At 48.5% G+C, this 13,552-nt stretch overlaps 1 protein-coding gene across 1 annotated transcript in view; it reads left to right on the top strand.

The window, feature by feature from the left end:
- The window catches only part of BRINP2 (BMP/retinoic acid inducible neural specific 2), a 254,992-nt gene that overhangs the window by 144,418 nt on the left and 97,022 nt on the right, over window positions 1-13,552 (top strand). The window contains exon 2 of the mRNA XM_078642029.1: window positions 5,589-5,902. Within this exon, the coding sequence (XP_078498155.1) occupies window positions 5,664-5,902 (239 nt within the window). The 5' untranslated portion in view covers window positions 5,589-5,663. The remainder of the gene's footprint in view (window positions 1-5,588; window positions 5,903-13,552) is intronic.

The raw sequence follows: 13,552 nt of genomic DNA on the forward strand, positions 1-13,552 counted from the left end.
AAGGCGAGACCGATTGCATTGCAAATGCTTGTTTGGCAAGCCTCTCCCTTTATATATTTGAGAGCCCAAAAAAATGAACACTTTAAAACCTCTTACTGAAATGAGAATGAGGAGAAAAATCGGCACACATAGCAAACCTAACTCGGGGCCAACTACCAAACGAAGAATGCATTTGAAGGGTGTCACTCCCCAACACTCCTAAAGAAGCTATACCCCTGCCCATCCCACCTTTCCCCAGGCACTAAGACCAAGTTGCAAATGGAGAAGGTTGGGCAGGCAAATTAATAGAGCAAGCCAAGCCAGAGCCAATCCATGGGTTTGGCTTCGCAATAAGAGTCCGTGCACAAGCAGAGCCAATTAAATATTTGGTATTTATGTCCTACAACAAACATAATGTAAAAATAGGATACAATCTCTTCAAAATTAAAAAAAAAAAGTATACTTCTTTAATCAGGGCCGTCTTAACAGCCTTATAGGCCCCCGGGCTAAGCAGTGCACTGGCCCGCCCTACACAACCACTCACCGGAATAAAAATGTTTAACAGAAAATTAGTGTTAAATTCTGGTTTGCATGGGACCCCTATGCTTGTGGGGCCTGTGGTCAACTGCCTGGTGTGCCTGTTCATTAAGATGGCACTGTCTTTAATGTGCGGAAGCATTCACACCTTAATACATCACATTATACCACTACGAAAATAGGCTTTTATTAAAAGTGATGGTTTTTAGAAACATTCAAGGTTCGCCTCCCACTGACAATGCCATCAGTGAATGAAGAGGCAAGTGAGTAGTCATGTAAATCCTTAAGGTGGCCTGGATTCTTATTATAGATGAAGCAACCTTATAGTCTAAATACTGCACATCCTGAACTCAAATATTTAAAAGGGTACTCATATATGCTAATAATAAAATGGCTCTATGAAATAAAACAGTTGTCTAGGATCACACAATTTGGATAAACAGGTATTAATTCCAGACTATCTGGTTTCACATTTTGAAATTCAACAGCCAGATGGGTATCCCTACCAAATATATGACGTTACAACGCAAACAATTACAACTCATGTTTTTACAACGCAGCTTTTACATCTCAACTACCATTACATCGCTTGATTTTACAATGCATGCCATTACGACGCATTTTAAAAAACTACCATTAAAACGCATCCCATTACAAACATACCATTACAACGCATAATACTTTTAGGGCAACAGTAGGGAAAGTGTTGGATAGTGTAGGGGTAACAATTACTATTCCCACTCCAGTGAGTGCAATAGTAGGATAAGTATTGGATAGTGTAGGGGTAAAATGTACTATTCCCACTCCAGTGAGTGCAACAGTAGGGAAAGTGTTGTAAGATGTAGGTGTAAAAATTACTATTCCCATCTACACCAAAACCCATACCCACCCTAAAACTAAAAAATCTCTATTCCTTACCTTATAATGCGTTGTAATGGTATGTGTTGTAATGGCATGTGTTGCAGTGACATGCATTGTAATGGCATGCGTTGTAATGGCATGCAATGTAAAGGCAGTTGCGTTGTAAAAGCAGTGCGATGTAATGACTGTTTTTTAATGGATGTTTCCCATCCCTCCCTATCTCAGTAGTTCAGATCCAATGTCACTGTTTTCTATTTAGTTCTTGGTTAAGGATGAGACAGTAGACGGACTTCAGGGATGATGAGTGTCTCCCCGCTACCTCCGCTTGAAGTTACCCCCCTGTTTATACCTTGGGTGAAGACAGTTGAAATGTGCATGCTGTTGGCTGGTAGCAAAGTGTTTATTAATCTTTGGGCAAATCACTGAAAAGGCTCTGGTGTAGGAAAAAAAATAAACTAAAGTCCCAGGTCCCAGTGGTGACCCAGCTGTTCTTTTAAAAACCTTCAGCAGAGTGGCTGAGGAATCTTTGGAGCAACCTTGTCAAATGGAGAACCAAGCAAACACAAGGAAATGATGGACAGAGTGCTGTAACTTTTCAGACACTCACCCCCAGTCACAGGTCTGGGTTGAATCCATCATCGTCTTTAGCTCACTTCGCCACCTTAGTTCAGACCCACCTATATGCAAATCAGTCTTGACCCTGTGCCTCATGGAAACAGGCCATCCCAAACTGCGAAGGCAGGTCTTCCCTGAACCGGAAACATGTATCCTGGGACCGGTTTTGGGGTAACACCCCTCATCAGCCAGGCTAGCTTGAATCCAGTGGCAAGGTGAGCAAGGTACCCACGTCTGGGCATACCCTGTCAACTTGGGCGAACTAAGCAAACACAAGGAGATGACGGACAGAGTGCTGAAACTTTTCAGACACTCACCCCAGTCACAGATCTGTGTTGAATCCATCATCGTCTTTAGCTCACTTCGCCACCTAGGTTCAGACCCAGCTATATGCAAATCAGTCTTGACCCTGTGCCTCATGGAAACAGTCCATCCCAAACTGCCAAGGCAGGTCTTCCCTGAACCGGAAACAAGTATCCTGGGACCGGTTTCGGGGTAACACCCCTCATCAGCCAGGCTAGCTTGAATCCAGTGGCAAGGTGAGCAAGGTACCCACGTGTGGGCATACCCTGTCAACTTGGGCGAACTAAACAAGCACAAGGAGATGATGGACAGAGCGCTAAAACTTTTCAGACACTCAAGCCAGCTTTAAGAGGAATTCAACTACTTTACAAAGACGCGTATATTCAGATTAGATATAGTATACATATAGGTATGTCGGGGGGTGGCGTAAATCAATGTTTTACAAATTAATCCCTTTGAGATACTTGAGAGAAACGTTACTTCCAAACTAAGGTATGCCTACTTGAGGTTTAGGGTACTTTTGTTTTCAATTGTAAAATTTCAGCTATGGCTGGATGGATATTATTCTTAGTATATTGTCTTTCAAATGTGCGGGGTGGGCACAGAAAACTTAACCCACATATTGTTTCTGTACATGGAGTTGAAGGGACTTTGCTCTAAGTTTTTAAGGTCCAATTACATGGCATAAAATAGTTTTCAGGAGTTTAGAAGCCCTACATCTCTGTTTTTAGGGTGAAACTAATCAGCTTTGTGGTAAAATCACTGGCTTTTTAGGTTATTGGAAACCTTTGGATCTGTTAATATTATGGACAATGTGTTAGATTGTGATTTATATGACTATTATAGGCATTTATGTTTATGTATGAACTGTAATGAGTTTTTTAAGGCAAAACCTCTGTGATTAACTTGGTTTCATTCAAAATTGAGGAATGTGTTTGCCACATATTTGCAATGGTTTTAGTTAATCCTCCAAATAGAAATATCATTCTCTAGTTCATATCGGGTATAAATATATTAAAAAGAAAAAGGAATACATTTTAATTCATATTAATAGGCCAATAATTTCCTTTGTTTGACAGCTGGTGCTAAAAAGGTAGCAACAGAGAAACAGGTATAAACATCAGGCAAACATTGCAAATACATCAAAGCTGGAGAAACCTGCTTAAAATTCATACTTCTTTGCAGTGAAACAATCAATTCAAGCCTAGGCTTTTTGTAAAAGCCACAAAACATGACAGCGTGCATTGTGTCCTGTGGGAATTACCATCCCAGCCGGAAGGGCCGGATGGCTATAAATCAGACTAGGGTTAACAATCAACAGTAAGTGATGAGACATGTTAAGCCTAAAACGAGTTCATGAACAAGGATAATAGGCATTTAGAACGAGCCAAAAGTATGGTTCCATGACAAAAGTAGTCTGTAAAATGGTACAACCACTCACTGAGGGTTTAATTAACTCCTCCTCCTCCTCCCTTAAGTATTGTCTCCACCTCAAGTAGTTTGTGCGAACCCACACACAAGTCAGCCTCCGCAATCTTGTCAGGGTTATCAAAAAGCAGCTGCCTTCTTAGTTCAGGAGCGCCCGGCACGGGGCTGGGTAGGGGGTCCTAAAAACATACCTCCTCGACGCACTTCACCTCTGCTGTCCCACCGTTGTCTCTCCTGGCCGGTGTACCTGGAACAGGAAGCACCCAGGCTGAGGCTCCCTTGAGCCAATCACAATGCTGCAATGCGGCATTGTGATTGGTCTGAGCGCGTGATTCAGCGTTCAGCTAGGGAATGGGAGCCTGGGCATGTTCTCCACCCAGGCTGTAATGCAGGCTGGGTGGGTGGAGATCACGTGAAGTGTGTATGAATGTTTGGCTGGCAGATGTGCGGCTAAAAGACATTCACACTGACAAGGCCAATAGCTCAGGCATTGCAGAGATCTATTGGCTTTGCCAATGCTTATTCAGTGTTGACGAGGTCGTGCTGCGCAAATGTGAAAGTGATAGTGGAGCTTTGAAATGAAGCAAGGATGTGGCATATTGGCCAGAACTACTAACAGGGTAACTTGGGAGCCAGGTGCGAATCTCGAGGTCGGCTGAACAATTTGGGATGTTGGGCAAATCACTTACGCTTACCCCTGCCTACAACAATAAAGGTGTCCCTGTGCAATCTAACTTGTGAGCGCTTAAAGCTCTCCAATACAATCAACTGGTGTTAGCACTATGGCAAGATGGAGGACAGAACAAGTGCTCCAGTACCATCGTACTGTGCAAAAAAAAAAAGCTGCAGCGATGAGGTAGGTAGTGGGGCAATGGGTCAAGCAGAAAAGCAGGAGGGGATGGGGAGATGGGCAAGCAACGACGGGAGAGGATGGGGGAAAGCAACAATGAAGGGGAAAAAATATCTCAATTGAAGCAGGATCAGCAATAAAAATGAATGTGTCGTTAATGTGGTGCTCCAAAACCATTGCCTCACGTTCGTACTATGGCAAGACAGAGGACAGAGCGAGCACTTCAATACCATTGAATCGTTCAAAAAATATAAATAAACTAGTGCTATTCACGTTTTAACATCTTTTTAAGAAATGCATTTGTTTATGAACACACATATGCATTTTAGTTGTATGTTTGTATGTGTACAAGGGGGACCATGGCAAGACGGAGGACTGAACTTGCGCTCCTATACCATCGGCTGTGTTTGTGCTATGCAAAATGAAGGAGGGAGTGAACTCCATTATCATTGTACTGTGTAAAAAAACAAGTGATGTCCATGTTTCACAAAACTTTTTAAGAAATGCATCATTCATTTTACATGTGCATGTATTTTAGTGGCACGTGTTTGTGTGTGCACAAAGGGTGATGACTTGGAAACACAAGTACTCCTAGGGAGTGCTTGTAAACAAAGAAAAATATAGCTCTTCAAAAAGTGAGCAGTGTAAGGGGACATGTACTTGGTCCCTGCGTTATGGGAGGGCTGAACACAAGAAAAGGGCATGACGCCCACATGCCGTGACGAATGGCATCAAAGAAAAAGAGAGCGACGCTGAAGTTCACCAATGGTTGGTGATGGGAGGCCTGTAAGCCCATTGATAGAACACAACACGTCTCTTCAAGACAGCATATGCACTGTCTAACCAAGACCTAAAACTTAGCTTCTCCGGATGATGGGGGCAAGTTAAAGGCTTTCATCTAGGATCTTAGATTGTTACTTCTTACCCTGCACATGCTGCTTTTCATCCATTGAAATATGTGACCTAGCAGACACCTATGTCTCTAACTGTTTCCTTTTTTCTTCCCTCAACACAGGAGGCGGGGCCGGCCCCGAGCGGGAGCAGGCACCATTGGGCGAGATAATGAAGACTCCTCCCCTGCAGGAGAAGCATGAGGTGGCAGAGGATCGCTCCCTGTGATTGGGGCTGGCCAATGCTCCTATGGGCATCCATCAAAGTCTGCTGTGTCCTGGCCATTGTGGCCATTCTCACCAGCCAAAATGCCGCTGCTGCGAGGGCCTCACTGGACTGGCTGCTCACCGACCGCGGGCCCTTCCACCGTTCCCAAGAGTACACAGACTTTGTGGAGCGCCACCGCCAGGGATTCACCACTAGGTACAAGATTTACAGGTGAGCGATTGTAATCGCCAATTGCATAGTCCTCTTATGTGTCCTAGAGCAGCTTTGAATACAATGTAAACAAATTGTTAACCTAACATCTCATGTACCGCTAGTCACCTGGTTTCATGGGAAATGCACTTTGTCACCTGTACTGTAACTGTACCTTGTGTTAGAGAAGCTTACCTATGCTTTATCAGTATTGTATGTTACTGAAGCTTGGTGAACACTTTCTCACTCAATAAAAATATAAATATAGGAATGATCAAGGGTAAGAAGGGGAGAGCAAAGAGTAAAGGGGGGAGTGCATGCGGCACAGGGCCCTAGGGGGCGAGTGGAGGGTGCACCAGAATCGCAGGGTACCAGTGGCAGGGCTGGGGTCAAAGGGAGGATGTCAGTTTGCATAAGGAGAAAGGTAAGGTGAATGAGGGAGTAAGGTAGAGTTCAAGAGAGTGAAAGGCAGAGTGCAAGAAGTGGAACAGAGTGCAAGAGTGGAGGACAGGAGGACAGGAGCCATGGTGCAAGGAGGAATGCATTGTGCAAAAATGCACATCAACAACAGCAGTGCCCTCCTTCCCCCACCACACACATTTAGAAAAGGTGGGAGTGGTGTTCAGGCATCAAACCAGAAGAGTAATGGGCACACCTCTTAGCAACATAGAGTAACGGTGTGCACAATGCAAGTGGTATACTTTTGTGTAATTACGTGAAATTTCACCAAAATAATTATGCTTAATTATGTGAAATGCCAGTCTGTCACTTTGCACTATATATTAGCTCAAGGTGGGATTGACGTGAGGATGGATGTTGCACTAAAAAAGTGCAATACACCAAAATGACCACTAACAACAGCCACTCACTTTCTGTTGTTCCTGTGTGCTTGTGGTCAATTGTTGCCCCAAACAGACGTCCAAGGTAATATTTATACTGATGATAGGGTGTACTCATCTAAAAAGGCATAGGAGAAATTTTGGGAATCCTGCATAGCAATCATAATGCAAAATTACAGAATTATGTGAATTACACCATCATAATTTAACATTTACGCCGGTCTAGTGTGGCGTCTAACACATTCAACTCATAAGAGTTCCTAGCAGTGGCATAACTTTGTAATTTTGGCTATACCAGCAGGAGAGGAAAGGTCCTGGCAGGTGCTTAGAGGGCATAGAGAAGGGCCTGGGAAGCCATTGTATCCAGGAGTATGATTGGCAGGAGTGGAGATGGAGACGCTACAGGAAGGACTTGCTTGACAGGCTGCAGCAGGGAGGGTGTCTTTTAACCACTAACGCTTCTCTGGACTGAGTCAGCACACTGACCTTGCCTTGGGAAGGAACTGCTCACTAGAAACCCATCCATTTCCCATAGGTCACTGAGGTCTTCAGCCACTTAGTTCTGGCTCCAGCTCGCTGAGCCGGACAGGTAGAGGCAGTCACTCCATTAAAAGAAGCACCCCCTGTGCTATTTATCACTGTAGCCTGGAGATGAGCAGCATGCAGGAGGAGCAGGGGGAGAGGCTCAAAACAACAGGAGGACCGCTGGGCGGGCAACGGAACAGGTAAACAGAAGGAAGGTAGCACCAGGTGGATGTGAGGATGGGGTTTGCTCTGGTGGTGAATGGCAAAATCAGAGCATGCAATTTTAGTAGGATGGTGTGAATCTGCATAGCGAAAGTAACGTAGCTGTGCCTTAACCCCTTCCATGCTGCCGTCGGCCACTACCTCGCTGGTGCTGCCGTCGGCCAATGGCGACGCGGCTGCGCCCGTTTTTTAAAACGGCCGCACTGCCGCGATATCGCGGAAGCAGCCAATGGGTTAAAGTGCATGGACACACCCAGACTACTGTCATCAGTGTAGCCATATATAGGTAAGTATAGATTTACTATTCTTAACTCCACGCCTACTTTGTCACTGATGTAATATTCTTTGCAATATAGTGGTAGTCGATATTGTGAAGTAAAATAAAGTGACTGACTGAGCCGTTGCCAGTGTAGGGTGGGGCCGGGCCATGGCAGGGGGAAGAGTGATGGGCACTGTAAAGTGCGCATGTCAGTTTGACCGGCCGTCTTAGGCCGGCCAAACCGGCATGGAAACTTCTATTCTCCAACCCAGCTATGTTGGACAGCCGGGTTGGAAAAACAGCACAGACTCCCATGCACTGTCTGAGTGGCAGACCAGGCCACCCAGACCAATCCTGGCACTGCTCACATGCTAGGTATAGCATAAGAGCAGCGCTTTGATTGGGTGGGGTGCCTGTGCTTTCGCAGTGACCGCAGGGAACCACAGAGGCGTCCGTCGGCGACAGGTTCATTTTTTATTGTTATGATTTCCCATCCGCCCTAATCCCCCACTTCAGTGGTTCCCAAACTGTGCGCCGCGGCACCCCGGTGCGCCGTTAGGAGTAGCCAGGGGCGCCGCGCACAATCTGGGAAAGATAGCGGTGGCCGTGTGCTGAGCAAGCTAATCATGTGAGAATGTGGGCCAATAAAATAATATGCGTCTTTTGACGCCTACCTGAATGCAGCAAGTGAAGCTCATTCCAGCCGCAGCCCAACTCACGGGGAAGTTACAAATGCCACCTGCATAATTTGGGGTTTGGCCCAGGAGCGCAATGCCGCCATAGTGCCTACGTGCTTTCAAAGACGTAGCCTCCGCATACGCAGCATGACTGTCAGCGTTATTGCTTCCAGCCGTATTCTGCCGTGCCTCGGACGACCCTCTAGAAAAGTTAAAAGTAGCTAAGAGGGCTGAATCACTGGTCGCTCATTAACGGTTTTAATTTGACCAGTCGAATTTGAAAGGGACAAGTTAAATAAATGTGCAGTGGCCCACAGTCTCGACGGAAAAAAGCAGTTGCATCTTAATGAATACTAAGGCTCCTCTTAGAACAATTTAAGCAAACAGGTGCAAATGAATGAAATTTATGGCGCAGTAAAGTGTCCTGGGGAACAAGAGTTATGTAGGGGGAAAACACAGACTCGTGACATTTTTACTCGAATTAAGATAAAGATTTCACACATTGCTCCAACTTCACACAGGCCGTGTATTTTAAATGCTGGCTGCTGTTTCTGCACTTACTTTGTGTGAACTTGAAGAAATACCATGCCAGATTTTATAAACCAGAATGTTTTATTTCTGTGAAGAGGAGTGCAGCAGAGGGATGGGAAATACAGGAAACTAAAAGTGACACCTGACTTTCAGTCTGAGAAAACATGGAAGAAGGAATGTGTAGAGTTGTGCCAAGCTGGGCACCAGGCCACGCTGTGCTAGCGCAGGGGTGGGGACGCGCAGCACACACCACTGAGGCTCACACTGGTGTCACAGTCGGAAGTGACGTGCCCGAGCGCACGCCTTCCTTTTATTACCTCCCCGCAGGCCACGCCTGGCCTGCGGATGTGGGGATGCATGCCTCAGTAAACTAGAGTGCTAACAGCACTACATCCCTATCCAACTTCACAAACTTTTATATCTTCATTACATATTGTCTCAAAATGGGATAACCAGTCTCTCATGGTTTCAAGCAAAACAACATGCTGTACTTGCGTGTCCCTTGTTGACGGATTCAGGGGCTCAGCTGACAGGCATAGTCTTTTAGCTTCTGACTTGGGGGTGGATTGGGCCGTAGGTTGTATCGCAGGTTCTGACTTCGCTCAGGTTCCCGATGGTGTGGGGTGTTCCTGGCGGGGGTTTGCGATGTTGGAGGTCCGTCTTCTAACTCCGGCAAACCTTCTTGTGTCCCTGCCGGCGAGTTGCTTCCATCCTCTTGGGTCAGAGTCTTGGGCATTGTCTCCGCGCTTTCCAGCGCTTCCGAATTGTTGGTTATCCCCGGGGCCACTACTTTGAACCACGAGGTGTTCCTCGATACTTCTTCTCCCTCCTTACGTGCGGTCACCATGGTTCCCTTCGTGGCCGTCACAGTCCACGGTCCCGGTTCATAGGGCGTTTGGAATTTTCCTCCAGGACGTCGGTTCCGTATGACCACTTGATCTCCCTGGCGCAGCCGTCGCGTGGTCGCCCTCCGGCGCTGGCTTGTTCGCCAATTATTTTGCCTTCTCCGTTCCAGGGTCCCCTCTGTGTCATTCGGGATTGGTGTTGTCCCCGGGGCAGTGGGGAGGAGATCTCTGCGGTGTCCTTGGAACATGAGTGCCCAAGGGCTTCTCTGTGTAGTGCAGTGAGGAGTCCCTCTATATTCCCGTAGGAAATCATGTAATCTCTGTTCAGGGTCTGCCTGTTCTGCCATTGCTATGCGGAATGTCTTATTTAGAGTTCGCATGAACCTTTCGGCCTCTCCATTTGCTTGCGGCCATTGGGGTGTTATGCGTCGGTGCTTGATGCCTCTGGCCTTCAGGAAGGTGGCGAATTCCGCTCCCTGGAAAGGTGGACCGTTGTCACTTTTCAGTTCCTCTGGATAGCCAAACATGGAGAACATTTTCTCTAAGGCGGGTCCTACATGCGAGAAAGCCGTGGAATTGATCCTTTCAACCAAAGGGTACTTTGAGTACGAGTCAATGGCCACTAGCGTGTGTCCCTCTCCTGGGAAACTCCCAAAATCTACACTTATTTTGGTCCATGGCGTCGTGCAGGCCTCCTCCGTGATGATTGGGGCCGGCCTCTCTGGAGCACTGGTCAGTTGGCAGGATAGGCAGTTTTTCACGTAGTCCTCGACCATGGTCTCCAGCTCGGGAAACCACACCTTCTCCCGCATGCAGGCCTTCATCTTCGTGGTGCCTTGGTGGCCGCCATGGGCCAGCTGGGTAGCCCGATTTCGAAGACGTTGCGGTATTACCAGTCGTGTCCCCCTTAGTAGCACGCCATCATCTGTGGCACTGAGTTCATGACGGACGTGCCAGAATTTCGTGAGGGTCTCCTTGTCTATTGCCGTCCAGGTATCGGGAGGGTGTAGGTAGTTGGCCCATGTGCCTTCCTGAATGGCCTGTATTGATCGCATGTACGGATTGTCGTCAGCAGCCGCTTCCTTGATCTCGTCGATGGTCATACACAGGGGGCATGATGTGAGTGCTACCCACCGGGCATACTCCTCGCAGTCGTCATCGGTGGAGGGCGGTTCCTGGGGAGATGGATGGCGTGACAGGTAATCCGCCGGGTTCTTGGCTCCTGGCCGGTATACCACCTCCATCCCGTACGACTGTAGTTGGATCACCCATCTTTCAATGCGTGGTGGTGGATGTGGAGCTGTGCCCTTGAAGAGGTGTACCAGAGGTTGGTGATCTGTAACCATAGTGAATGGGTGGCCCTGGAGATAAAGGTGAAAATGGCTGCAGGCCCATTTAATCGCTAAGGCTTCTCGCTCTATTTGGGCGTACCTGGTCTCGGTGGGGGTCAGGGCCTTGCTGGCAAATGCTAAGGCCGTCCATTGTCCGGGCTCGTGTTCTTGGGTCAGGACTGCTCCCAGGCCTACCGGGCTGGCGTCGACGATGACCTCGGTGCGCTTCCCTGGATCGAAGTAGGACAGTGTCGCGTTTTCCAGTAAGGCCTCCTTGATGCTCCGGAATGCTTCCTCTTCTTTGGTGCCCCACTGCCATACAGCGTCTGATTTGGTGAGAGTCCGTAATGGCTCGCTCTTGGTGGCTAGGCCCGGTATGAATCGGCCACAGTATGTGGCCATCCCAAGGAAACTCCTCACCTCCGTTGGCGATTTGGGCGCTGGTGCGTCCTTTATAGACTTGGATTTTCTTGGGTCGACCTGGATCCCCTCCTGATTGAATATGTAGCCAAAGAATTCAATCGATGATTGGAAGAATTGACATTTGTCCTTGTGGAGTGTCGCTCCGTGTTCACTCAGTCTCTTCAGGACGTTTCGCAGGTGCTTATAATGGTCAGATGCGGTGGATGAGTGTATTAGGATGTCATCGCTGACGTTGATGACTCCTGGCAGTCCTGATAGGAGTTCTCTAATGGTGTTTTGGAACACCTCGGCCGCCGATGATATGCCGAAGTTGAGGCGTTTGTAGCGCCGTAGGCCGAGGTGGGTACTGAATGTGGTAATGAATCGGCTCTCCTCCGCAAGGGGCAGCTGATGATATCCTGCATTGAGGTCAATTTTGGAGAACCATTTGGATCCATTCACGTCGGCCACTATGTCGTCCATGGTAGGCGTCAGGTGCCTCTCCCTCCGGATGGCTGTGTTGGGTAGCCGCATATCGATGCATAGCCGAATTTCGCCCGGCTGCTTGGGTTTTTCGACTATTACCATGGGCGACACCCAGGGGGTGGGTCCCGTCACTTTTTCGATTACCCCAAGATTCTCCAACTTCTCCAGTTCTTTCTCCACTAGGGGTCGGAGGTGGAATGGTATCCGGCGGTGGCGCAAGGCCGTGGGGGAGACTGATTTATCGATGTGGAGTTTGATGGGGTCGCATTTGATGCACCCTAGTCCCCTGAACAACTCGGGGAACCGCTCCAACAGCTCGTCCACTTGGTGGGCTCGGATCCGGTTGGCGAAAGCTATCAATTTCAGATCCTCTGCCGTGTGACTACTCAGGAGAGTATCAGCCTCCCGGTTGATGATGTGAATGGTTGCCGTTACCTCCTCCTCATCTGCCCGAACCGGTATCACAATCTTCCCCTTAAGGGGTAGAGGCGTGTCCGCGCCATATGCGAAGATCCTCGTTTTGGACGGTAGGACCTCTGGGCGGGGGCGTAACTTGTTGAATTGCTGGAGTCCCATCACATTCACGGTGGCCCCCGTGTCGATGATCGCCTTCACCTCGTTCTGTCCCATTTGCACCACACATGTGGGCTGCGGCCGCCGTCGCTGCTTGAGTTCCCGGGCAAACGAGACGACATACGCCTCCTCGTCTTCCGAATCAGAGTCGTCGCAGACCGTGGGCAGGTGTCTCTCTGACCTCTCTGGGCCCGGGTCAGCTGTAGCTAGTGACAGTTGGCGGACCGCTTTGGTGGGTGTCCACGACTTCTTGGGGTTCCTAGACTGGTTCTTCCTGCGGCAGACAGCCGCAAAATGGTTCGGGATCCCACAGTTCCCACACGTCTGTCCCTGGGCCGGGCAGTCCTTGGCTGCGTGTGGTTCATGGCCGCAGTATCCACAACGGGCTTGAGGTGATTTCTTCCTAAATCCTTTCGGCGCCTGACCACGTGTCCGAGGCCGCACCGCGTCCGCGCGTTCTGTCTTGACATTTTCCACTTTGATCGGGGTCTTATGTAGGGCTTGTTCCATGGCCGCCGCTCTGGCATCTGAAAGCTCGTGGGATCTGGCCAAGATGAGGATATTCTCCAGGGTTATTCCAGGTTTTCGGAGAATCTGGCCCCTCAGTGTCTTATCCCTGCATCCCTGAATCAGTTGCCTCCTAATAGCTCTGGGTTGATCCTCGTCGGTGGAGCTGGCCAGTTCCCTGACTCGCGTGTGGAATTGGTCCATGGTCTCTCCGTCTCGTTGACGTGCCTGTCCCAGTTTGAAGACCTCGAAATCCACGTTTAGTTGGGGATCAAAATGTCCGTTGAGGGCGGCCACTGCGGCCGCGTAGCTAGCCGCCGCACCCGTGTTGGGGAGATGTTTGAAGAGCCTGAAGATCTCGTCCCCTGCGTAGTGGAGTAGTAAGGATCTTTTCACTGCATCGTCCGTTTCACGCGTAACCACAAAATAATTTTCAAGTCTCTCCAGCCAGATTTTCCATCGGGGCGACGCCGT

Source organism: Lissotriton helveticus, chromosome 1_1 (genome assembly GCF_964261635.1).
Source record: "Lissotriton helveticus chromosome 1_1, aLisHel1.1, whole genome shotgun sequence".
Classification (NCBI taxonomy): Eukaryota; Metazoa; Chordata; class Amphibia; order Caudata; family Salamandridae; genus Lissotriton; species Lissotriton helveticus.